General features: G+C 41.3%; 2 protein-coding genes across 2 annotated transcripts; one reads left to right on the top strand and one right to left on the bottom strand.

The window, feature by feature from the left end:
- Positions 1-1,465: 1,465 nt before the first annotated feature.
- On the bottom strand, positions 1,466-19,133 carry LOC576631 (mucin-16). Its single transcript, XM_030988824.1, has 2 exons — positions 19,112-19,133; positions 1,466-18,151 (listed from the first exon to the last, which is right to left on the bottom strand). Exon 2 carries the CDS (start codon positions 17,979-17,981, stop codon positions 1,794-1,796), a length of 16,188 nt encoding a protein of 5,395 aa, XP_030844684.1. The 5' UTR covers positions 17,982-18,151; positions 19,112-19,133; the 3' UTR covers positions 1,466-1,793.
- Positions 19,134-22,897: 3,764 nt separating this feature from the next.
- LOC100890016 (myb-like protein X) lies at positions 22,898-26,817 on the top strand. Its single transcript, XM_011665679.2, has 2 exons — positions 22,898-22,973; positions 23,505-26,817. Exon 2 carries the CDS (start codon positions 23,581-23,583, stop codon positions 26,815-26,817), a length of 3,237 nt encoding a protein of 1,078 aa, XP_011663981.2. The 5' UTR covers positions 22,898-22,973; positions 23,505-23,580.
- Positions 26,818-27,377: the final 560 nt, after the last annotated feature.

Below are 27,377 nucleotides of genomic sequence, written 5' to 3'. Positions count from 1 at the left end.
TTCAATCATAAAAAACAAAAAAGATAAAGTGCTCAATTTTCCAGTCACTTCGACACACATCATTATATTAATCAACCAATCAATCACCCAACCAATCAATCAATCATTCAATCAAACATTCAATCAAACAAACATCGAAACAAACAAACATTCAATCAGTTAATCAAAAGACTAAGTCGGTAACCAGTCAATCAATCAACCAATCAACCAATCAATCAGCCAAGCACTTCATTAATCAAACAAACAAACGCGCAATCCTTCAAACACATCATCATCAGCATAAAATCTCCCTCGTCATGATCATTACATGTTCTGACAGAGTGTCAGCTGAAGTCCTTCAAAGTCACATTGATGTATACAAGAACTCCGAGAAAAGATAGAAAGGGAAACCAGTTTCGATTTTCATAGAAATTTATCAGTTGCATGATCATAATAATAATGGTTTGACATGAAGGAAATCAACTATTGATTGATTATCATAAGAAACTACAATCCCGAACTCAAATAAGAAATGTCTATTTCTTGTAATATATCCAAGTGAAAAAATTGGGGACCTATTCGGAGTGTTTTCCGCTATCAAATCTCGGTATAGGCCTACTTCATAGGTGCTAAAACCAATCGGAATGAGCCAAAAATACAAAAATCCGTTTAATACTATGGATCAATTGGCACGATAAAATGGCAATAAATATACGCTAAGAATGATCCTATTCGTAAAATGAGGTTAACATAATTAAATTTTGGCAGTATATGATTAACAACAAAATATGCATATTTTAGAACTCTCTTTTTCAGAAAAGCTATCACAGAGCCCTGTGAAGGAAATTAAAAATCAAATAGAGACATAATATTTAACACCTTTTCCCTAAAAACTAAGCCACGCCATGAAAAGAGTTGGGATTGATCTGAAGCAATTTTTTTTAATTTGTCAATTTTCAACTTTATCTCTGTTTCCAACAAAACATTACAAATCAATTATAATCTTTTACACAAATTAAGAAATATATATTGGAAACAATCGCAAATCCTTTACGACTCCTTTGTCAAGACGGGGCCCGAAGGTGAATTATTTATCGAAATTAAATGATGAAGATAAAATTTATGATACATACAGGATAGCGCATTTGATCAGAATAATGAAGTACTCTAATGAAATGGAACTTTCCAGGGAGGTACATAGTTATTAACCTAACCGCCTTCAATTAAAAACATGAATATCGGTAGCTGATCAGAGAGGTAATTAAAGTATTGGCAAGAATCATGGTATCAACCTAAATCAAAAAACAATTATACAAAGAAAGCATTCCTATAATATTGACAACACGAAAGATTTGTGATTAGACGTTAAATCTATTTGAAAACATAATCAACAAATAATAATTGGAGCGAATTGCTGAACAAAAAAAAAAAAATCATATTTCTTTAAAAAAAAAAAAAAGGGAAAGAGGGGGGGGGGGGGAAGAGATGCGACGAAATTGACAACAAAAGTAAAAGTTTACTAATTGCCATTTTACCAAACGAAGAAGAAGAAGAAAGTTCTTTTCCGGAAGGAGGCAAAGAGGAAACTTTCCGAACTGTTTTGGACTTCTACAAATGACGTTCTGTTTGTCAGTTGTTTAGTTCTACGGACCTTTTGGTGTCTTTTTAGGCGGTGGAGAACCGTGACTTTCCACTGGAGTCCTTATCACAGATGTAGCTGATTTTGTCTTCGCTGGAGAATTTACAGTTGAACTTCTGAAAGTGAAGTCTTGCTTGTTCGATGATCGACTTAACTTTGAACCAGTTGGTGTCGTCTATGGCAATGAAGAGCTCTGGTCTTCCACGGGAGTCTTCATCATAGATGAAGGTGTTACAGTCTTTGCTTTAGATTTCAAAGAACTTTTGGAAGCGATGTCTTGTCTGTTTGCCGTTTGACTTGGTTGTGAATCAGTTGGTGTCTTCTTTAACAATGGTGAACCTTGTGTTTCTACAGGCGTCTTTGAAACAGATGCGGGAGACTCCGTCTTTATGTGAGACTTAACGGTCGGACTTCTAAAATCGACATCATGTGAAACATTTGGGGTATCCTTTGAAATTGGGAAATCCTTTTCTTTCTCTGGGGTCCGTGTCATAGATTCTGTCTTTGAACGAGATTTGACAGTACTTCTAGAAGTAATGTCTTGTCTCTTTGATGTTTGGCTCGGAAGTGAAACAGTTGGTGTCTCCTTCAGCAATGGAGAAGTCTTCATCAATGTTGTTTGTGATTCCGCCTTTGCCTGAGATTTCACAGAAGAACTTCTGGAAGTGACATCTTTTTTGTTTGATAGTTGACTCTGTTCTGACCCAGCTGATGATTTGATCGGCAATGGTGAACCTTGATCTTGAACTGCTGTCTTTGAAATAGATATAGGTGATGCAAAATTTGTCTGGGTTTTCCCAGTAGAACCTCGGGAAGCGATGTCTGACTTTTGGCTTAACTGTAAATCAGATGGTGTCCTTTTCTGCAATGACGAGCCCTGGTCTTTTACCGGGGTTCTTGCAAAAGATGCTTGCGATTCGGTTTTGGCTTGAGACTTTACAGAACTTCTGGAAGTGACGTTTCGTCTTTTTGATGTTTGACTCAACTGTGAATTAGGATGTGTCTTCTCTGGCGATGGCGAGTCCTGGTCTTTAACTGGGGTCTCTGTAATATATGAGGGTGACTTGGTCTTTGTCCGTGATTTGATAGTGGACGTTCTCGAAGTGACGTCTTCTCTGTTTGATGTTTGACTCGGCTGTGAATTCATTGGTGTCTTTAGCAACGGGGAGACTTGGTCACCCACCGGAGTCTTCATCATAGATGCTGGTGATGCTTTCTTTACCTGAGATTTCACAGAAGACTTTCTGGAAGTAACGTCGTTTCTGTTCGATGTTCGACTTTGCTGTGACCCAGTTGGTGATATGTTTGGTAACGGAGAACCTTGATCTTGAACTGCTGTCTTTGAAATAGATATAGGTGATGCAGTAGGAATGGAATGCTGCTCAACACTTTGAGTAGAACTTCGGAAAGCGATGTCTGACTTTTGGCTTAACTGTAAATCAGGTGGTGTCATTTTCTGCAATGCCAAGTCCTGGTCTTTCGCTGGGGTTCTTGCAAAAGATGCTTGCGATTCGGTTTTGGCCTGAGACTGTACAGAACTTCTGGAAGTGACGTTTCGTCTTTTTGATGTTTGACTCAACTGTGAATTAAGATGTGTCTTCTCTGGCAATGGCGAGTCCTGGTTTTTAACTGGGGTCTCTGTAATATATGAGGGTGACTTGGTCTTTGTCCGTGATTTGATAGTGGACGTTCTCGAAGTGACGTCTTTTCTGTTTGATGTTTGACTCGGCTGTGAATTCATTGGTGTCTTTAGCAACGGGGAGACTTGGTCACCCACCGGAGTCTTCATCATAGATGCTGGTGATTCTTTCTTTACCTGAGATTTCACAGAAGACTTTCTGGAAGTAACGTCGTTTCTGTTTGATGTTCGACTATGTGGTGACCCACTTGGTGACATGTTCGGTAACGGAGAGCCTTGATCTTGAACTGCTGTCTTAGTAATGGATGTAGGTGATTCGTTCTTTGTCTGCGATTTAAAAGAATGAGGTGGAGTCTCCTTAAGCAATGGGGATCCTTGGCCTCCAACGGGTGTCCATGTCAGAACTGAAAGTGTTTCAGGCTTTGCTTTAGATTTCATTGAATTTCTGGAAGTAATGTCTTGTCTTTTTGATGACTGACTCAACTGCGAATCAGATGAAGGGTTGTTCGGCAATGTGAAACTGTGGTCTTCCATTGGAGACGGGATCAAGGTTGCTGGTGATATAACCTTGGTCTGAGATTTTAGTGAAGAACTTCTGGTAGCAACGTCTCGTATGTTTGATGTTTGATTCAGCTGCGACGCACTAAGCGTCTTCTCCCGAAGTGGAGAATCCTCTCCTTCCACTGGAGACCGTATCCCAGATGAAGGTGATTTAACTTTGGATCTCACAGAAGAACTTCTGGAAACGACTTCTAAATCGCTTGGAGCCTTATGTTGCAGTGAATCGTTTTGGTTGTCCAGGGAGGTCTCCTTCACAGATGAAGGTGATTCTGTCTTTGCCTGTGATTTCAAAGATCGTTTGGAAGTGATGTCTTGTCTGTTTGATGATCGACTCGGATGTGAACCACTTGGTGTCTCGTTAGGCGGCAGAGAACCTTGGTCTTGAGCTGTTGTTCTCGAAATAGATACGGGTAATTCAGTCTTTATCTGAGATTTAGCTATAGAATTTCTAGACACTACCTCATGTCTGGTTGATATTTGACTCAACTGTGATTCAGTTGGTGACTTCTTCGGCAATGGAGGATCTTGATCATGTTGTTCTCCCACTGGCGAACTTTGTAATAATGTAGGTGATTCAGGCTTTTCTTGAGACTTCATCGTAGAACTTCTGGTAACATCTTGTATGTTCGCTTTCTGACTCGACTGTGAACCGGATGGTGTATTCTTCAGGAATATAGGATCTTGGTCCCCAAATGGTGTCCTTGTCTTACCTGAAGGTGAATCGGTTGGTGTCTTCTTCGGCATTCGACTTTTGGCTGACGACGTGTGAGAAATAGTGCGTCGATCACTAGCAAGATTAAGACCAAGCGGGGATCTAGTTTGTTCATCAAGTAATGTTTTTGATTCATCGCCTTCATTCTGAGAACCATGTGAGTGATGCATGTCATCATTTTCTTCACCAGGCATACTCATATGGTCCAGCTGGTTAATGTCTTTCAGGTGCTCATAGTTTTTCCACATGTTTTCTAAATCATGGTATATCTGTCCATTTTGTTTGGGAGTTCCTCTTTCGCTTCCACTTCCAATTGTAACACTTTCATGTATGGAACCTACCGACTGCCTCGATCCACTAGTGATGCGTTCATATTGCAATGCACCAGTTGATGAAGATAAAGACTTCTTCCCTGCAGCGGGTATTGTTTTGCTGACCATTTTTGAAGATTCTCCAGCACTCTTTGTTTTACGTGATAAGTTTGATTTATTTGGATTTGTTTCTAATTTTTGTGAAGAACTCTGAAATTTATCAAGCTTCTTGGTCGGAGTAAAAATCTGTTTAGAACTTCCCCGCGGAATGCTATTGTCTTTAAGTGATTGAATAGGTGCTCCGACTATATTTTCTGTCACCTTTGAAGCTCTAGAACCTAAGTTTGACTTCGGGTTTATTATATTTTCCAGTATATCCTTTGAGCTTCCGTCTATTGAAGAGCCTAAAGAACGGGATACAAGGTCATGCCCATCGCTTGACTTGATGACTCTGGACGATCTTCTAACCGAAGAATGTTTTGGTCCAGTTGGTGGTCGAGGCGATTTGATGTCTAGAGCTGATGCCTGGCTGTAGATGGTAGGTACGGAATCTGTAGGAGTGCCCGATTGGTCACCACCTTCAACTTCTGAATGGTCCGGTTTGTTATAAGCTGAGTTTGGTCCTCTGGGACTACAACCATCTGGATCAGAAACAGCCCCTCTAAATGAAGGAGTAGGGCTACGATTGAGAATGTTCTGATAAACACTGGAGAGACTTGGGGAGGTTTGACCAAGGAGCTGTGCTTCTTCATGAACATGAGTACTATCACCATGTGACTCCGACCCCCTTGGTCTGACACCATCCTGATCGGAAACAGACCCTCTAAATGAAGGAGTAGGGCTACGAGCTGTGTTATGCAGTGAGATAGGCGATAAATTGCCTTCCGGTGTTTGCTGATCTGCTTCTGTCAAAGGATTATTGTGCTCCGTCTTGCTGTTAGTGCTACCCACCGGAGAGGTAGTCAAGTTTTGTTTTACATATACCTTAGGTGTTTCCTGGATAGAGCTTCTGTCTCTTTTATCGCCGTAAAAAGATCCTTCAACAGTAGTTGCGACTTCATTTGAAGATTTTACGCTATTCCTATCCTGTCTAATTGGTTGGTCTGGCTCTCGTTCAGATCCGCCCCTTGACGTAGGTTGTTTCCCTTCTGAATGCTTGGCAACATTGATACTTGCTGTAAAATCAGGTAGGCTCTGCGAAATATGTTTTCCTGGACTCGTTTTATTTCCCCCGACACTATTATCAATAGAGTACTCAATGGCAGTTGCAGATCGAACTGAAGACATGGGTACAAGAGTTTCTCTTTGACTGGGTGTAAGATGCTGTTTTGTGATATTGGAGGTCTCTCTAGACATCTTTGAAATAATATTCCCTGGTGTATCCTCTCGAATTTGTGTTGGCGCAACTCGATCACTTGTAACAAATTCTCTTGTGCTTTCACTCTCAACCGATGGTGCTTTCCGTTCAAAAGGAGGGCTAGTTCTTTCCGCTGGGGTTACTTTGGTAAACTCTTCTGCCTGTGGAGCTGCATCTTGTACGCCATGTGTCACACCAGAGTCAGCCGAACTTGTTACGGATCTGCGATCAACATCTCTCGACATCGTCTTACAATGTGAACTTCGTCGGTTAGAATCCTTCGTCGATTTTCGAGATTCTGGTAACTGAAGGGTTATATTCTCTTCTGATGTAGTACTACGAACTATAGGAGTGCGTTTGTCATCAGATAGTGATACGTCTTTACTTGCATTCGAAGTAGCGCTTTGCCGTGTATCCTTCTTTGACCAGCAGGCCACAGCATGATTTGTTGCACCTGTCACAGAACTTTCTTCCTTGCGCTCGCTTCCTGCTTCATTAACGACGGGAGTTTGACTGCTAGATATTTCTCCTGACCCAATCGATCTGATAGATTTATTGTGAGCCCTGGAAATTTTCCTTTCTGTAGATGAAGACTTGTTGGATGCCGCTCTTTCTTTCCTAAATGACGAGGCTAAAGACTCTGGTCGTTCAGTGGAACTTGATAGCTTAGATTCGGGCTCTTTTAAAACAGAAATTTGCTCTTCAAGATCAGACATCTGTTGGGGTGTATCACTTGTGGAAGTGACACTTGATGACTTCTCTCGTGTAACAGGGGCGCTAATAGGTTCCGCTCGACTAGACCCTTTTCTTAATTCTTCTTGGCCGCTTGACCTTGTCTGAACATTACCAGCCCCTTGCTTATTTACAGATCCTCTTGAAGGCGATTTTATCGAAGTTGCACTTCTAGACGATGAAGGTGTTTTAAGCTCAGTCGCAAGAACTGCAGGTTGTCCGGCAATCTGACTTACTTCCGATTTTGCTGATTTGCCTGAAGTTTTTCGAGCCCTGTCACTCGAGACGACACTGCGCTTCGATTCAGCTGTAAGAGGTATTGCATTCCTTGCAGCAGAAGAATGTTGGTCTGGAAAGGTTGATGACTGTTTACTAGCTACTTGCTGTCCAGGTGGAGCACTGGCTCTATCTCCATCGAATGTATCACTTTTATGAGTCCCTATTCTCGAAACAATTTGTGGCGTTTGGGACTTTACGTGAGACTTGTCTACGTCGCTAATTGTTGTTGCTCCGAGATACCCTTCCTCTGGCGTCTTTCTAGAGGATTTCGTGGACATTGATGACTTTCCATGGTTTGAATCTTTTTCGTCATTTTCAGATCTACTGGGAGGTTTCATGGCATCTTCATCTTTATCTTCTAGTCTGACTGATGTTTCTTCCTGGTCTGATCTATCTCGGAGTTCATCAGTGTTGTTTTCATTTCTATGAAAATTTCCCTTATCATCTGGGGATACTGCATCTAACTCTGAACCTCTACTGTCAGGTCTCTGGAGTTTATTTTGATTCTGAAGGTTTCCGTATTTCTTCCACATATTCTCCAAGTCTTTATAGATTCTTCCAGTGTTTTGGGGCGTCTGTGAAGAGCTACCGCTGTGGCTTGATGGGAGGTCATTGTTGTCTTCAGTCGAATCTTTTTCCTTCTGTTTTACAGATTTCTTTGATGATACTTGGCTTGCGGATGGTATAGTTGCTGTAGTGTCAGCTGTACTTGATCGTGCCATCTTTTTATGATCCGGTGGTATTGGTTTCATCCTGCTGTCGCTTATCATAACCCCACTCTTTACTGTTGCTGGTGTATGAGGGCTCGTTCTTTGGCCATGTTTGATTGATGAATTCTTGGAAAATATTGATTTCTGACTGCCAGCACTTTCTTCTCGCTGGGAATCATTCACAGATGCAGCACCACTTCTCTTCTCTAAATTGCTGTGTATGATCCTGTCAGTCGATTGAACAGATTGCTTTTGATTCGAAACAGCGTTATTGTTACTGGCGTCCATGGTTTTTTCTTGCATTCCGTTTTCATCATCATCTACATCAATAATGACGCCTCTCTTTTCTTTTAAAGGCGTAGTTGATGTTTCATGAGACTGTCTGGAATCATTTGTCTGTTTTGAAGGATCCCTTTCAGATATGGGTGTTACCCGACCAAATTCAGTTGACTCCTTTCTTTTACCTTTCTGGGATTCGGTAGACTTGAGCCTGGCTGTGACTGTAGTATTGGTAGCTCGGAGGATGGATGATTTGTGTGATTTAAGTGTTGATTTTTCCATTAGAGTGTCCGTATACGAATACTCTGAATACGTAGAATGGTCTCCAAACCCTGCGGTAGAGCCATCGTTTTCGCTTTCTCCGTCACTGGCGATTTTGATTGAGATATCCACCGTCGATGCAAAATAGGACTTGTTATCAAAAAATGTTCCAGTTAAGGCTTTTTGAGTTATTGTGGAGGCCTTCCCTTCAGTTTTCTTTGTACTTTGTTCACCGTCGTCTTCGCCACTGTCACTGTTGTTACCCTTTGACCAGGGGACAGAACCAGCGTAACTTTTGCCAATTAGCTTCCCTGATTTGTCAAAGCTTGTTGGAGGTTTTCCAGTAGGTGAAGCGGGTTTTACACCTTGTTTTTTCATATCCCGAAGTTGTTTCGATCTTTCTATGATTTTTGCTAGATTTTTCAAAAATTTCTTCGGCTTGGGAGGCAACTCTGAGACATCGTCGTTTTCATGGGTGATACTATCGTCCGGTATGTCTTCAATTTGACTTTCCGTATCCTTAAAAGAAGAGCTTGACTCACTTATCGGACCGAGCGATTCTGCTCCGGGGGAATCTCCTTTGGGACCGAAGCCAAGGTAACTGTTCACCTTTTCAAATGCAGTCGGCGTGACTCCAGGGCTAAACCAAGTCCAAGGTTTAAGAATCTTTGATTCATTTGACTCTGCCGACTCGATTGGGCTTTCAAACATAATTTCCTTGTGGTATACGGAAGACTCGGAAGATTCCGGCACAGATGACTCCATGTCAATATCTGTCGTGACTGTAAGATCTTGTTTCTCTAAGTTCTGGAGATGTTTGGACCTTTCTTTGATTTTGTCAAGATTCATCAACATCCCTAAGTTTTGAGGCACTGATTCGGTGCTGTCCGTTCTATCAGAAGTAGCCTCCGGTTGAAGGATTGATGCCTGTTCTTCCTCTTTCTTTTGTATTTTGATGCGAAAACTAGTAGACAAGCTGTCGGTTGCAGTTTCTTTCTTCTTTCTAAGTACAGCAATGCGGGATGGCTTTTCCTTTTTCTTCGGAGCTTCATCTTTTTGGGAAGGGATTTCCTCCTTTTCTTCCTCTTCCTTTGTTTTGCGATGATCATTTTCGAGTTTCTGCAGCTGTTTGGACCTTTGCATGATTTTCAATAAGTTCTTCTTGATACTTGTTATTTCTTTTGGCGTTTGTCCACTGCTGTCGCTTTGCCTGGATTGTTTCAGTTTTGACGAAGTCAGTGATTCGAGGGGTGTGTCTCCTACATCTTTTGAAGGATGGCTCAGCTGTAAGGAAGATTCTTTTGTGCCAGACTTATCACTTCTATCAGTTCTTTTCTTCTTACGGGCCTCTTTTCTACGTTTCTTCTTTTTAAGGACACTCTCACCAAGTACCTCCTTCTTTTGTATTTTTTCATCTTTGGTCACTTGTGAGGATGAATCTTTCGGCTGTTTTTCGTCATCGAATTTTGAACGAGTTGTGCTATTCTCTTTCTCCTTTTCGCTCAGTTTATCTTGTAGATGTACCTCCGTATCGGCCTTGTCGGAAACATTTAACTCTGAGCCATCTTCTTTTGACGGTGTAGTGTCCTTCTTAGAGGAAACCTCTGGCTGTATCAAGTCATCAGAACGCAATGGAGTTTGAACGTCCTTTTCCAGAGAAACGCCTTTACTTTCGGGGAGTTCCGTGGATATTCCTTTGTCCTTATCAACCACCTTTCCATCCGATTTTACTGAACTAGGTTTTTGCTCTGAAGAACGCAGTGACTTCGAATCTTCAATCTCACTTGTACGTCCTTGTCGCAAAGAGACTATGCTTCCTTTGTCAGAAGCAACCTTGACGGTGGAAGGTGGGAGATCATCTTTCATGCTTGTGCTCAATCGTTCGTCCGGGTGTACATCGGCATCAGGTTTTTTTGTCGATACTTTCTCTCCATTAGAACTTATTGATGTGGTTTTGCCGTCGTCCACCTGGCTTGAAATTTTCGTTTGCTCTGGATCTCGGGAACGTGCCGACGAACCTTTATGTGAAGACGAGACCCTAGTCTTTGCAGATGCGTCTTCAGGTTTGGGACTCACTGATTCTGATGAATGAACACGATGAACACTAGCATCAGCTTCAGGCATTCGATCACTTCCACTTTCCTTTGAGTCGGCTCTTCCTTTGATTTCTTTGCCATGTGTTTCGACATCCTTCTTCGACGCCTTGATTTCTTCACTTATTTCAGCACTTCCAATTTTCTGCGATTCTTTTCCTCCTTTGATTTCTTTCTCACCTGCTTCAATATTGCCTTCTGACGGCTTACTTTCCTCTCTCGTTTTAACACTTCGACTTTCCTGAGATTCTGTTCTTTCTTTGATGTCTTTGTCATCTGTTCCGATATCTCCCTTTGTAGTTTTGCCCTTTTCTGTTTCTGATACATTCTCTCTATCCGTCACCTTCTCTTCCACAACAGACACATCAGCTGAATGAGTGATTTTCTGACCTTCCTCTCCTTTAGGTTGTTTCTTTAATTCGCTTTCGTCCACTATTGCAGGAATGTCGCCTTCTCGAGGATGGTCGTCAACATTATCTGGCACTTGACCCCTCCCTCTTCCACGACCACGCCCTCTGCCACGCCCACGTGCTCTTCGTCCACGCCCCCTACCTCGCTGCTCAACCTGATCTCCTTCTTGCGGCTGAACTTCTTCCCCATCCTGTACCACGCCTCTACCTCGTCCTCTTCCTCGACCACGCCCTCTTCCACGCCCTCTTCCTCTTCCTCTTCCGCGCCCCCTTTCAGCTGTTAGCTGCTCCTTGCCTATAAGTGGGTTTTCTAGCAGGGCAATTTTGTCTCCACCTTTCTCTCTAGATTTTGCATCCGTATCGTCAGTGGGATTAATTTTCTGACTCACAAGAACCAAATCTGCAACCATCAAACCAGCATCAACGCCACCTTCTTCAGATTTAGAACGATCAGTTGCTGGTTCCCCTGGTTTTACTCTTGGGATCTTACCAATAGCCGCTGAACCTTCTGAAATGACATCCGTGGGCACTTTGGTGTCTCTTTGAGCCTCATCCAGTTTTGCACTTTGCGGAAGAGTTTTCTCACCCGGCAGGATTTTCACAGAATCCGCCTCTTTAGGATCAGGCAATCGGGTGTCAGTTGGTAATGTAACTTCATCGGCATCTGCAATTGTATTGGCTGATTTATCCCTAGAGCTAGGAATTTCTGACGAGACTTTGACTTCACTTTTCTCAGAAAGTTGACTTGTCGACCGCTTCTTGTCAGTATGATCCCCGGACGTTGTTCTTATCCCTGAATGTATCCTTTCTGATGATGTTCTTGATTTCGTTTTACGAGAGAGTTGACTTTGAGAAACAACGGTTTCTACGGTGTCAATTGGAGTCTTTCTGATTTTCGGAGAAGATGCTTCTGCTGCCTCTTTTGCAGGGGACCCAGTGGGGAGGACATTCACTACTGCAAGCTCATCACCTTTCGTGTCATCTTTTGCCTGACTCGGCAACGATTGTTTATCTTCGTTATCTTCCGTCTCAGGTTTGGGTGGTGACGTGTGCTCCTGTGGTTCTTTTGAATCGCGTGACTGGCCATCTACCTCTTCTTTTGGTTTAGTCGCCCTTGCAAACTCTGCTACAGATCTTGGCGTTTGTTCTCGGGATTTGGTTTCTGCACTTTTACTTGGAGATGCATCTTCTCTATCTTCCAGTACTATGGTATCCTTTTCAATTGGATACAGCCAAGGATAGTAAAAATCTTCAGTCATATTAATTAAAGTAGCTTCGGTCTCATCTTTTACACTACTCGGAGGTCTAGACGTTTCAATTTCTTCTTTTCCATCACTTAACTTAGTCAGTGATCTCGAGGTCTCTTTTATGCTCTGTGTATCTTCGACATCCTTCTGTTTTTCTTCTTTTCCATCATTTGATATACTTGAAGGCCTCGAATCCGACTTACTACTGACCAAATCCTTTTCATGTTCTACATCTCCATCACTTAACTTAGTCGGCAGTTTCGATGTTTCTCTTGTGCTGTCTCTATCTTTAATACCCTCTACTTCTTCTTTTCCCTCACTTGCCTTATTCGGTGGTACAGAAGACTCTTTTAAGCTGTCAGTATCTTTGGCATCCTTTAATTTCTCCTTTGCCCCATCACTCGATTTAGTTGGTGGCCTTAAGGTTTCTTTTCTGTTATCTCTATATCTTATATCCTTTTCTTTTTCTTCCTCGCCATCACTTAACTGAGTAGGCGCTGTCGAGGCTTCTGTTCTACTTTCTCTATCTTGGACGCTCTGTTTCTCTTCTTTGCCATCACTTAACTTAGTCGGTGGTCTGGGAGTTTCTTTTATGTTCTCTGTATCTTTGACGTCCTTTGCATTGTCTTTTTCTTCTCTCCCCTCACTTAACTTACTTGATGCCCTCGAGGCTTCTTGTTTGCTCTCTCTATCTTGGATGTCCTCTTTCTCTTCTTTGCCATCACTTAAATTAGTCGGCGGTCTGGGAGTCTCTTTACCGCTATGAGTATCTTTGACATCCTTTTCCTTTTCTTCTTCACCATCACTTAACTTAGTCGGTGGTCTGGATGTCTCTTTACTGCTGTCTCTATCTTGGATGTTCTCTTTCTCTTCTTTGCCATCACTTAACTTAGTTGGTGCTCTCGAAATCGTTTTACCGCTATCAGTATCTTTGTCATTCTTTTCCTTTTCTGCTCCGTCAACAGTAAACTTAGTCGGTGGTCTGGAATCATCCTTACTGCTGTCTATATCTTTCACGTCCCTTTCTTGCTCTAATTTTCCATCACTTAACTTACATGATGCCCTCGAGACCTCCTTTCTGCTCTCTCTATCTTGGATGTCCTCTTTCTCTTCTTTGCCATCACTTAACTTAGATGATGACCTAGAAATCTCCTTTACAGTCTCTGTATCTTTGACATCTTTTTTCTTTTCTTCTTCGCCATCATTTAACTTAGTCGGTGGTCTGGACGTCTCCTTACTGCTCTCTTTATCTTTCACGTCCCTTTCTTGTTCTAATTTTCCATCACTTAACTTACTTGATGCCCTCGAGACCTCCTTTCTGCTCTCTCTATCGTGGATGTCCTCTTTCTCTTCTTTGCCAACACTTAACTTAGTTGGTGTCATCGAAATCTCTTTACCGCTATCAGCATCTTTGACATCCTTTTCATTTCCTTCTTTGCCATTACTTAACTTAGTCGGTGGTCTGGAATTCTCCTTACTGCTGTCTTTATCTTTCACGTCCCTTGCTTGCTCTAATTTTCCATCACCTATCTTACTTGAGGCCCTTGAGGCTTCTTTTCTACTTTCTCTTTCTTGGAGGTCCTCTTTCTCTTCTTTGCCATCACTTAACCTAGTTGGTGCCCTCGAAATCTGTCTACCGCTTTCATTATCTTTGACATCTTTGACATTTTCTTCTTTGCCATCACTTAACTTAGATGATGACCTAGAAATCTCCTTAACAGTCTCCATGTCTTTGGCTTCCTTGTCTTTTTCTTCCTCGTCACTTAACTTAGTTGGAGGTCTGGAGGTCTCCTTATTTGGTGGCCTCAATGTTTCCTTAGTGGTGTCCTTATCTTTATCTTTTTGTTCGTCTCCTTCACTTAACTTACTCGGCGGTCTCGAAGTCTCTTTTATGCTCTTAGCATCGTTTACATCCGTTACTTTTTCTTCTTCTTCACCTTTTGAAATTTCGTCTTCAATAACATCGTTGTCAATTTCTATTGGTTGTTCCTTGGGTAAATCTCTTTCTGCGTTCGGTGTTGACTTTCCAGAAAATGGTTTTAGTTTCTCTGGAGATTCGCAATCTGATTTACCAGGAGTTGTTTTCCGGTCATGGTCCTCTGGATCGGAGGTACACTCTTCCTTGATTACTAGATCATCATCACTGAGAGTTGTTCCCCCATCTCCTACCAAAGCATTTCCCTCCGCTCCATCAGATGGTTTGGATTCTGCGTCCAACTCCAACACACCCATCATATCGATCTGTACAGACTCGAGAAGTGACAGGGCATGTTTTCGTTGAATATTTGAAGGTAATACTGCTATCTGAGTTATATTTATCTCTATATCTGTCATGGCGCTTTTAGGAGATTTCTTTTCTGATGACTTTGCTCCATCTTCTCCTGAGAGTTGGCTTGGGTCTTTGGCTGTTGGAGATGATGTATCTTCTGGCGTTTCGGTTTCCTCTTGCCCTGTCTCTATGTTTTCGGTGGAGTTTGTTTCTGGTGACTTCCCTCCGTCTTTTCCCGAAGGTTGTCTTTCTTCACTTCCTGACGGAGACGATATGTCCTTTTCAGTTTTAGAATCCTCTTTAACCGCCTCAACACCTTCGGAAGATTTCGTTTTTGGTGACTTCGATCCATCTTTTTCTGAAAGTTTAGTAACTTCACTGGCTGTTGGAGACGATGTATCTGTTTTAGGTTGAGTTTTCTCGTCCTCTTCCACGACGTTTTCAGGAGATTTCGTTTCTGATGACATCGTTCCATCCTTTTCTGAAAGTTGGCTTGCTTTGATGGCTGTCGGAGACGATATATCCTTTTCACTTTTAGATTCTTCTATGCCTGTCCCATTCCTTTGGGGAGATTCAAGTTTTGGTGACTTCGTTCCATCTTTGCCTGAAAGCTGACTTGCTTTGCCAGATGGTGGAGACGATGCATCTGTTGAAACTTCCTCAACTGGTGTTCCTGGTCTTGATTCGTCCTTCGTAGGTAAGTGATCCTCAGTAGGTGCTCCAAAATCTTCATCAATATTATCTGTTTCCTGCGGCTCTCTACCTATGGTATAGTCTATGTTTTCAGGGGTGGAGGAACTTTCTATCTGTTTTGCACCAGGTTCTTTCTTTTTAGGTGGAGTTTGGAGTTTCCTTTCCTCGTTTACCAAAGAAGTTAATATCTTTTCGAAACCCCTGTGGTGTCTTTCAGTCTCGAACACCTCAAGAGGAAGTACCTTGGATCCTTCTAGTACCAGATCAAGAAGAGAACCCATTTCTGTTTTTCGGAACTTCTCAAGTTTTCGCTGCTCAGCAATCCTGTCTTTCCTTGCAAACAGCTGCAATTCTAAGTAGTCTGAATTATCTTCGAATTTCCAAGTTCTTTTAGGTAGCCTCCCTGCTAAATAGTATTCATCATCAATTTCAATATCAATCAATTTCGGATGTATTTCAGTGGGGATCGGATTATCGGGTCTCGGGTCTAATTTTGGCACGGTTACCTTCTTCATATCGGGTATTGGGTTAGCCGGTCGATCCAAGTCTGCAACAATGTTATCAAAGATATCGACCATTTGACTGTCATCTGTTGTTAGGTCTTCTTTGAGTACACTTTCTTTATATTCGTCATTTTGCTCACTTGAAGCTTTCGAAGGACTACGATCCATACCCGACCCAGGTTTCGGTGTTGAGTCGCTTCGTCTTTCCTCGTCTTCTTCTTTCGTAATCTGCTCACTTGATGCCCTTGAAGGAGAGGGCTCTAAGCTCGACTCAGGTTTTGGGGAGGCGTCAGAATCTTTCTCATTTATTTTGTCGTTTACTTCATCTTCTACTTTTTCCTCACCTGACTTTCGCGAAAGAGAGGGTTCTTGGCCTGACTCAGGTCTTGGTGTGGTGTCGACTTTCTTTTCACTCATGTCCTCTCTGTCTTTTTCCTCATGCGGAAATGTAGGTGTAACAAAGTCATGGGGTGTCCACTGGGTTGATCGAGAGTCAACCATTATCTTCACTTGCACAGTCACAATCTCTTTCCCCTCAACGGAAGGCACAATCAGGCCTGCACTTACGTCGGTGTCGGGTTTTAAATCACCCTCAGCCTGTTCAATAGGCACTCCTGGGCTCTTGTCCGAGGTTGACTTCACTTCTGAGGAGACTCTTTCCTTTTCTTCAGCACCGTCACTTTCTGATGGAGATACCTTGTCTATTGCTACCTCCTTTCTTTGATCATTCTCTGATGAATCCTTTTCACTATCTCCAGAACCGGCACTTCTGTCACCTTCAGCTGGGGACTTCCCCTCTTTAGCCTCACTTCCAACAGATTTCGTTTCTTCAACTATTGATCCCTTTCTCTCTTTTTCGGGTTCCTCCACTGGAGTGAGCCGGTGCTCATCAGACAGACCATCGTGGAAAGTGGTTTGGCGTTTTAATTTTGATTTGGCACGATCTGGTTCCTCTACCTCATCTTCGGTTTTAGGTCTTGGAGATAAATCGTCAACTATCTTGTTGTCATCAGCCTCTTTTTGGATGTCTTTCGTTCCTTCAGATCCAGTTGGTGGGACTGCTGCTTTATTTTTTGCCTTTATCATTCTGGCAACAAAACCAGCCACTTTGGAGAACTTGATATTCTTACGAGGAGGTGGTTGGGTTTCATCTACGTCTTTTGCACTCCCTTCTTTCTCGTCGTCGTCTTTCGCCCCTTCAATATCTTGCAATTCTCCTTCATCATCCGTTTTAGAAAAACGTCTCTTCTTGACCAAAGCTTCAGGAATATCTGAAGGTTGCGCTTTATGACCAGGTTCAGTCCAGGCCTGACGTGGAACGCTATCCTTTTCACCTTCATCACCTTCCTCGTCAACAGTTTTCCCTTCTGGGACTTCTTTCTGTTTTGCTTTAAGCATTCTAGCAACAAAACCGGCTACCTTCGAGAACTTTTTACTCTTTCTTGGAGGTGGTTCTACCTGGTCTCCATCTGTTTTAACTTCCTCTTGCTTTTCATCTTTCGTTTCATCTGCGGTATCATCGACTCGAGACAGACTTCTTTTCTGGGTTGAGACTTCAGGAGCATCTGGATGATGTGAGTCCTTAGAAGCTTCGGTCCACGCCTGACGTGAGAGTTTATCTCCTTCTTGCTCTTCGATGATGGCTTCCATTGTTGGTTGCTTCCCAAGGGTGCCCGGCCTACGACCCCCGCGCCCCAGCGGAGGGGGTTGTTTCCTGCCTGGGGGTGGTAATCCTCTCCCCCTTCCTCTCCCTCGACCACGACCTCTGCCACGCCCTCTAAATTGGCCACGCCCTCTTCCTGGAGGAGGTGGGCGTGGCGCTGCTTGAGCATCACCAGTGCCATCACCGACCAGGCCTCTTGCTTTACGAATCTCTGCCAGACGGGCTTTCCTCTTCAGCCATTCCTTCTCCTCCGCCTCATTCTCCTTCTTTCGTTTGATAGCTTCTTCCCTTTGTCTTATTACCTCCTCCTTCTTCCTCTTCTTGTCCAATTTCCTTTGGTTCTTCCTCTGAGTGAGAAGCTCAAATTGCTTCAGCGATTCCTCTCGTCTTTTCTTCTGTGCTAACCATTCCTCATCCTCTTCCTCTTCCTCCTGAACTTTTTCTTTCTCCACCTCAGCATCATCCTGTTCTCCCTTTTTCTTCTTCTTTTTCTTTTGTACACTGTAGCTGAGCGATTTGACTTCAACGGGGCCTTGGATCTGGCGCGCGAACACTTGTGGAGGAGACTTCGACCCTGATACATTGGATTGAGCTTGTACATTTTGGCCCCCTACGGGACGCTTTCTTCGCATAGGACGAGGCATAGTGGCAGTTAGACCGGACCTTCTTGATTGCCAAAGGAACAAACTTCACGTAAAGATTCTGGGCTCACTGTTTTATTATTTCTCTCAGGATAAGCCCATGGAATGTATTCCTTCCCCAACCATTTGAGATCCGGAATCGGACGACTAGCTCGGTCGAGTTTTGGGGGGACCTGTATTAAACACACATAAAAGAAAAGAAAAACACTAGTTAGGATTGGAAATATAAGGTCATGAACATGGATAAAGGAATTATTTCCAAATTCATCATTGTTATCATTTCATAATATTAATTCAGGGTCATGTTCCATACTTTAACACGATTATTACTTTCATTGTGTGTTGAACTTTGCCATATTAGAGGTTCGTTAAAATTCTATAGCAAAATGAGAAATTTATTTCACAATGGATTGATTTCCACGTACTAATTTCGTTTTTTTTTTACAGGGCATACTAACTCACAATTGGCGCTTATTTGGGATTAAATCTGTATTAAATTATGGTTTGTTCAATTTCTGAAAAAGTAACATTTATATATTTCCGAGTTACAGTGTCAAGAACAATCGATATAGGATATCAATAATTTTGCAAAGGGTGGCACAATTATACCAACAATCCCTTTAAAAAATAACATGAGAGAAAAGCAAAGCAAAGAACACAATAAAAAGAAGAGCATATATTCCTCAAGTGCCTTTAGGTATCATATTTGAACGTGGGGTTACAAAATTTCAATATGTTATGTGGATGATTTCCCCTCGGATACTTAGCTATGCACAATTTGGATTGAAAAGTACCCACCGGTTGGTTCCCCGCCCCCCCCCCCCCAAAAAAAAAAAGTGGTATCTGCTGATATAGGCTATCCAATATACTCCAGTGTTACCGCTTTAAAAAATATTTAAAAAATATAAAAGATATTTGTCGAATGAGTTTTTACATTTAGAAAGATCAGTCGTATGGATATTTGTTAATGTCTACGGACTTCTGTGCTCCTTAGGCATCTATTATCAGTTTTGGCAGCTTATCTGTTCATAGTGATAATCCTAACCCGCTGACTTTTAGATTCTCTCATTCCCATAGAATGAATACAGGAGCCAACTGGTTACAGTAGGCAATGGGTTAAGGTAATTATTTACCTCTGGATTATGTTTCCTAGCCGTTAGACGTAATTTAGGAGCACCATTCTGAGACCAGCTTGCTTCTGAGGTGGCTTCATTTCCGATAATGATGATGCTATAAATGAAAATGAAACAAGAAACATTATTACGTCATAATATATACATAATTCGGGCTTGGGGATTTTGATTTTTAGATAGAGGTCTACAGATAATTTTGAATAATGTAACGTTAATTTGTTACAGGAATAAAGTTTTGAATCCGATGAGTATTAGACAAGAGTGCTTGGGGCATAGGCATTATGTCATACGGTCAATACAACTGATAACTACGATAATAATTACAGTAAAATCAATGATAACGATTAAATTATTCATAGTAATGATAACAATAACAACAATAATACTAATGAGAAGAAGATAATAACAAGAATGATATATCTGATAACATTAACACTAATATCATAATTTGTATTATTATCAATATTATTAGTATGATTATTATTGTAATATAATCATCATCATGATCATATCATCAATTGAATGTTCGTTGTTATTAATGTTATCATTATCAATAATAATGACAATGATGATAATAATTATAATAATCATCATGATAATAATAAATATGATGATGGAAATAGTAATTATCAAAATAACTGTATTAAGAAATAAGAAGCAATCGATTTAATAGTAGAATAGCATTTCATGAAATATAATTCGTATTCCCCTTCAATTGTAAAAGCTCATGATTTAGGGATAATAAACACAGCCATAGCTAAGTAGTGGATATGTATTCAAACAAACACGTGATAGAAAATACTGAGTAAACTACATGTAGTTCGTTAACTTATTACCTTCTTTCACTTTTAACTTACAATGCAGCTAAATTATAACGAAAACAAAATTGGTTTTATTTGCTTACCTTTCATATGTGATTCATTCTCTCTAAACCATTTTGAAATCTATCCAGGATTTAAGTCTTGTCATGCTCTGTGGAATAGAAAAGCTGTACGACCTTGGAATGCTTAATATCTTCGATTTCGGTTCCTCATTAAAAGTCCAAATTGCCTCCTACAACATGAGTTTCTTCATAAATGAGCTTATTCTGAAATAAACATCATCTTCACATTCTCCTATTGCAGTCCTGGTATGCAGTAATGATCTGAATACATTTCCAAATGGGCCACTTCACCTTGCATACATTTGATGGCGATAATAACAATCTTCCACTTTTAGAGTGTGTTTTCTTGAATCCTCCCCCAGCCCCGCGCGAAGAAAAGAAAACGATCCAATCGATAACAATCCTTTGTACTATCAGTTATCTGTTTTAAGAAAAGGCGTGTATTGATTAAGCCCCCGATGGAACACGATAGTGGATGGTTCTTGTATTGTTGTAGCGACGAACGTTCACTTTATGATAGAATAGTCAGCTTCTAAATTATTCTTGGCCAACATGTGTGACTAGTCTAAATTCCAGCGAAATAATATTTATTAGTTACACTTACACTGAATTATCAATTTAAACAAAAAATGGCAAGAAATGTAATGTGTGACTTTAAAGATGGAAGCTATAGATTGTAATGTAAAATTGAAACTGAAATCACAAAAAGATTCCCATTTCCAGACAAGTTATGTCAAAGACTATAATTTTTTGTCCTAGTTTGATTTAATTCATGGAAAGAGATGCAAATAAAAAAAAAGTAAAGAGAGGGAGAAAAGGGGAGAAAGAAATACAAAAAAAGATATGGAAGAGAGGGAGAAAAAGGAGAGGGGAGAGAGGGGGAAGAGAAGGAAAGAAAGAGAGAGAGATAACAAAAGGGGGATTCTGGAGAGGGGGAGAGGGGAGATAGGGAGAGTGGGAGGGGAAGGGTATGTGACTATATAGAGACAGAGGAAGGCACGAAGAACAAACATAATCATGTATGGATGGTACAATAAAATAAAATTAAAATAGAAACACACAATCATTTTAAAATTCACCAAATATGAATAAATTTCGTGTTCATTCTCTTCTTTCATGTATTGTTTTGCATTTCTTCATGTTCATCACTTTACAATGATCGATACTTTTTTAGAAAAGAAAATATAGCGCCCGCAGGCGTTTAACTGAGTCATAATGGCAAAGATGTTTATTGATTAGTAGTACCTTATATTACAATAGTAAGCACTACAAGACACCCCCTATATGTGATACCAATGAGGAACAGAACCGCCTCTCGTGTAACCCATTGAGTCAGCAGACGATAATACAGAAATATAGCTATATTGAGGAACCAAAGGTAAGCGCTATATGTCTTATTCTCATGGTATGAACATATCCCCCCCCCCCTATTGGATATATGATTTTGCCCTTGAATCACAATGATAGTTGGTTACTTTTCTTAAACAAAACTATTCACAGCAATCTTTGCATTTGTAACTACAGTGAGTAAATATGCCCTCTATAATAATAGCATATCTCTCGAATACTACAAGTAGGTTTTTCAATGTAATTTATACTACATGCTAATGAGTATGTGCTTCCAATGACCATGGTGTCAACAGAACTTATAAATTATGTAGGTTTGTTTATATTAGGACTATCTCTCTTAATACAGATTGTATAATTTTCTTTTAGTCTCGTTAAACTATCCATTGTGTGCTTACACTGTCTTTCGTTTGACACATTGTGTTTGTTCTGTTGATGTATTATGTATATGTTTTTATTTGTTGTTGTTGTTGTTGTTGTAATTTTTTACCATGTAATTTGTCACTCGCCTACAGGGCTCCTTTGTAAAGCAGGCCTTGTGGCTCTGAAAGGACTACCCTGTATTTTAAAGAAGACCGAATAAATAAATAAATAAATAAATACGGTTGCAACAGCAAAAACATCAATAACTGCAACAACCACAACAACCACTACTTCTACCCCTCCTCCTTCCCCTCCTGCTACTAGTGCTAGGCCTACTACGAATACTACTATATTACTACTTCAAAAACAACAACTACTACTACTTATATTACTTTTACTTCTACTACTACTTCTACTGATACTACTACTACTACTACTACTACTCTCTTTAAAAAAAAGAGTGAATTTTCAAAATCACGGACGTCACTCCTCTGGAGAGTGAAAATGTAGTGAAAATAGAGTGAACATTCACTCTTTTCTTCTTAGAGAGACCATAAAATCAATCGATTTTCACTCCTAAACAAGTGATCACGGACGTCACTCCCAAAAAAGTGAAAATAGAGTGAAAATTCACTCTCTTTTTTTTAAGAGAGTACTACTACTACTACTACTACTTCTACTACTACTACTACTACTACTACTATTACTATTACTACTACTACTATTACTACTGCTACTACTGCCACCACTACTACTACTACTACCACCACTACTTCTACTACTTCTACTAACACTACTATTGATACTACTACTACTACTTCTAATACTAATACCACTACAACTGCCACCACCACTATTATTGCTACTACTACCACCAGCACCACCAGCACCACCAGCACCACCACCATCACCACCTCCATATATACGATTACTACTACTACTGCTTACATTCGTCTTCTACAAATACCATTACAAAAATTGAGTACAGAAATGAATTAAATTAGATTATGACTGAAGCAACTATCACCTTTCGTCACGATAATTACATTGTATTGATGAACATGATGCTATAACAGCTTGCCACTATGAGAACCAATTGGGATTACGATAATTAGAATCTAAAGAAATAAGTATAAAGTGCATCTTCGACTTAAATTCTCATATCTTTTTGTCTTTCTCTCTCATTTTAATTCAGGTGTATCTTCAGGATAAATATGGCAGTCACCAGAGATGCAAATAGGATAGCTATTACTTCACCAATTTTATGAGGTAAGTCGCAATGGATATGGCAATAACGTTATGCTACTTAACAAGGATAAATGAATACATGCCTTTTTTGTCATGTGTTATTATTTCTCTTTTAAGACTCAAGTTATGGTATAAGGATAGATTATTTAACTTATGATGAGAATATCATAAAAACACGAAGATAATATTTATCCTTTTAATTTTTGTGTGGCCAACCTTTATAAGATCAGCCCTCTTTAACTACACTTTGTCAGAAGTGGGGCTGTTGTCACCCTTGAAATAACAGTATGATGTTTTTGTTTAAATGTCAATAATACATCCACAAGATGCAATTCATAATTTAATTCACATAATAAAACTTATTTTGTTATAATCAATAACAGTATACCCCCTAGCTCCCCGCCCCATCATGACAAAATATGAATGCATGTACTAAATAATGTTTATCGTGATTATGGTAAAGAGCAAAGATTTCTTTTTTCTTCAATGCTTCAAAGTCATAGGGAGTATTGATCGATAATATATGTTATCATCACTCTTTTTGTATTGCAGTGACTTGAAGCGGGGAAGGAATGATATAGCTCTACGAAATTACAGACTCAGATAATTCGCCGAGACATCTAGCGCAATGGCTACAGACTACGAGACTTTCGCTTACAAGGGAAAGACTAAGAAAAAGAAGAAGAAAATAGATGAAAAGCCGGAAGAAGAAGAAGAGGAAGAGGAAGATGATGAGTTGGCAGCAGAGCGAAGGAGGAGGGAGGAATCGTTAAGGAGAGTAGACCAGATGAACGAACTCAAGAAGCAGAAGAAGCTGGAAAAGAAAAGACAGAAGGAAGAAGCCGCAAGGCGAAAGGAAGAGGAGGCGAGGCAGAGGGAGAAATATTTAAGAGAGAGGGAAGCTGCGGAAAAGGCGATTGAAAGACAGAAACGGGAGGCTGAATCGAAAAGGATTGAGGAAGAAAAATTAGCATCTCAACCCGAAAGACAGCCAGACTCAAGCGGACGAGGAACGGGAAGGGGTGGTGTTCGAGGAAGAGGGCGTGGTAGGGGTAGGGGGAGAGGAAGAGGTCGACCTCCTCCATCATCGAAGAAATCGTCAGCTCCAGCAGGAAGAGGCAGTCGAAAGGTTGGTGTCGTTGCTAAGCAACCGAAGATGGAGGCTATACAAGAGGAACTGGAGAGCGCTAGGAATTCCCGCCAAGCTTGGAGCAGGGAATCGAACACCAAACCAATAGCCAAAGGTCAGATAACCGAGGAGAACAAAAATGAGATTACTAAAGATGAAGGAGTCAAGCCGGAAAAGATATCTGAAGAAAAGGATGGAAATAAAGATAAAGAACGCAAGTCAATCACACCAGACAGGAAAACACCCCCTACGCAGAAGAGCACAAAGTTTACCAAAGTTGGTGGTTTTATGTCGAAAATGTTCAAAGGAAAAAATAAAACCACAGAGGATCCCAAATTAGATCTGCAAGAAAGCCCTGCAAGTGACGCCATCAAGAATCAAAGCGAAGAAGAGAAAAACGAAATTCCCGAAGAACCACCATCAAAGGGTTCGGTTGAGGAGGTGAACAGTGGAGTAGAGGACGAACCAAATGAGGACAAGGCTGATGGAGAAGAGAACGTTGATAAAACTGATGGTTCGAAAGCAGATGTTACAGATGGAACTAAAGAAAGTGATGTCCCAAAAGATAAAGGCCTAAGCCCTGACAATGAAAAGACTCAAACGAAAGACGACGAACGTGAAGTGCCGGTTGATCAAGAAAAGGATATCGACGAAGAGGCACGTCAAAAGAAAGAGGACGAAGCCGAAGTGTTAGAAGATGAGGGCAAAAGTCCAAACGAAGGAAGTCCCCACAAGGATGAAGATGGGAAGCCACCGAAGGATGAAAACACCGAGTCACATGATACCGTCGAAGATCCAGTAGTACAGACATCCAAGACAATGGAGATTGGCATTCAAACTGAGAATGAGACGGAAATTAGGGAGACAACGGAAGAGTCTGAGAGAGGACCACCTAATGATGAAAACAAAGATGAGATCGAAACTAAGGAAACTGAATCAGAAGAACCATCAAAACTGTATGCGACCCATTCCAGATTATCGAAGCCAAGCCCGTATGACGACCAAGTAGATGAGAATCGGGTTGGTTTGAGATATGAAGAAGCTTACGATTCCTCAAGTGAAGTCGAAAGACCATCTAATCCTGAACCAGGGGGTAAGAAAGTACCCAAACTCGATCCGAGACCGGTGAATCCTTCACCGCCTGCGAAGGATCCTGAACTACCCGACATCGGAATCGATGACGAGTTCCATGTTGCAAAGAGTAAACGCCGCGCAGGTCCGGACTATCTAGAACTACAACTCCTTGCAAACAGAGACATAATCCTGGAGGCAAGAAGGTTAAGGAAACTGAGAAAATCGGGTACGACTGCTTTGTTGGAAATGGTTTATGAAGGTACGAAGGCAGATCCGGTGGATTTGTTCAAGCAGCCGAAACGCCATGACGATTTCGAAAGGCTCCTGAAGTATTTGAAAAAAGAAGATGGTGATCACGGCGATCCTTCAAAGGACGGGCAGTCATCGGAAGTTGGTGATATAGGATCAGGTGATGGTGCTTTAACGCCTGCTCCAGAGGAGAGAACAAAGTCAGAAGGAGATGCGTCACCAGGAGGAGAACAACACCTATCTAGAGCTTCAAAACTATCTGCGGCTCATTCCAGATTGGCTCAAGCAAGCTCAGGTGACAACAAAGGAAGTGAAAGTCCAGGAGAGGGCGCTGTACTTCACGTCACAACGCCTGTAGGAGAGACTGAACAACTCAATGATGCAAGCCAGGAAGAATCATTGAATGAACCTAGCGACGACATGACTGGAAGGGGAGGGACTGCATCGGCAGAAAATGATAATCCTGAAACTCAACACCCCGAACATTCCCAGGCAACCCCAAGCGTCAATCTTCAAGAATCATCTACTGGAGAAGCTGCGATCAAAAACAACTCAGAACATGTCCCGATGGTAAAAGAGGAGGGCTCTGAAAGTCCATCCAAACCACCTGGACTGGCCGCTTATCCTGTCAATGGCTCAACGTCAAGGACAGACCTCAGAGACTCATCGTTATCTGATGTGGCAAAGACCACTTCTCGAAATGGCAGCATATCTCGCGGCCGGGGACCATCGCGAAACGGGTCATCTCGACTGACACCTCCATCTCGTTCCAGCGGCCAAGAGCGGGCATCACCGGTTAATACACCAACAAATGCGGGTCATATTAGGCCTGAGACGGGGCAAGAGACGAGGGAAGGTGGGATTGCAAGTCGGACATCTGGTCGGTTGTCCATCAAATCGAACAGAGGATCCCCTACGGGTCGGGTCTCCGTCACTTCTCATAAAAGAGCATCACCAAACAGATTGGTTCCTACTCCGAACAATGGAGGGCGCTCGTCTGTTGCCTCCCAAAAGAGAAATAAGTCGGGAAGGCTCTCGGTTGCATCTCGAAGGAGTAACAAATCAGGAAGGGTTTCCGTAGCATCGAATAAGAGGAAACCTAACTCTAAAAACAACTCTCCGCTCCCCGGACAAACTGTCGCCGACGACGAACATCAGTCGGAATCAAATACGGAAGCTGGTGTACGAGACACAATTAACCATCACAGTATACAGGATAATGATCTTGAAGGCGCAGATGAAGCGCCGGTTAGTGACAATGGACAAGTTATTGCTGATAAACAATCAACGACTAGTAATAATTCCCAACCGGGGAGTACATCTCAAAATGAAACTTTGGCTGATGAAAATTCAAAGAGTAAAGAGGATTCAAAAGCAAAAACCAAAAAGAAGTCCAAACACTGGTTGTTTTGAGCATCTGACATTAGTCTTTATCCTCATCCGTTAGTACACATTAAAAAATTTAAAAAATATGGTAAGGGCCATAGTACTGTAGTTCATCATGCAAACTTAATGATAGGCCTAAATTACTTTTTTGAAATCAAAGATTTTTTTTCGGGAAGGTTTCGTCGCATTATCACTGTTAATACCTCGGTCATGCCAACGAGACCGGCCCCAGAACGAACAAAATATTTCATTACCTCCAAAGGCCAAGAATCGGTCGGTTTGGGGTCGGTGTGGAGTCGGATCGACGGTGTGACTGAGGTAATAGTCACAAATCGACCACTACAACTGTGTGCAGAACATCAGCACCGTAGATTCTCCGCTATAAAAACGTTAATATTACTTATATGATATACTTATAATCAATGAATAAACACAAATAACTCGGATAATAATAGCGATCTTTTGTTTCATTCTACCTATCTATGAAATTAGCTGTCAAGTCAATCAAGTAACATGAAATGAAGATAATTGTTTAAAGGATAACCTTTTTGTTAACGGGGTGATAATAATGACTGCATGAGCGTACG

This window comes from Strongylocentrotus purpuratus, unplaced genomic scaffold (assembly GCF_000002235.5).
Source record: "Strongylocentrotus purpuratus isolate Spur 01 unplaced genomic scaffold, Spur_5.0 spur5_scaffold_18, whole genome shotgun sequence".
NCBI lineage: Eukaryota > Metazoa > Echinodermata > Echinoidea > Camarodonta > Strongylocentrotidae > Strongylocentrotus > Strongylocentrotus purpuratus.
The sequence above is the reverse complement of the archived record's forward strand: the minus strand, read 5'-3'. Positions and strand labels throughout refer to the sequence as shown.

Bases quoted from the DNA above. Each gene is read 5' to 3' on its own strand.
- LOC576631 (XM_030988824.1), bottom strand. From the start codon at position 17,981: ATGCCTCGTCCTATGCGAAGAAAGCGTCCCGTAGGGGGCCAAAATGTA.
- LOC100890016 (XM_011665679.2), top strand. From the start codon at position 23,581: ATGGCTACAGACTACGAGACTTTCGCTTACAAGGGAAAGACTAAGAAA.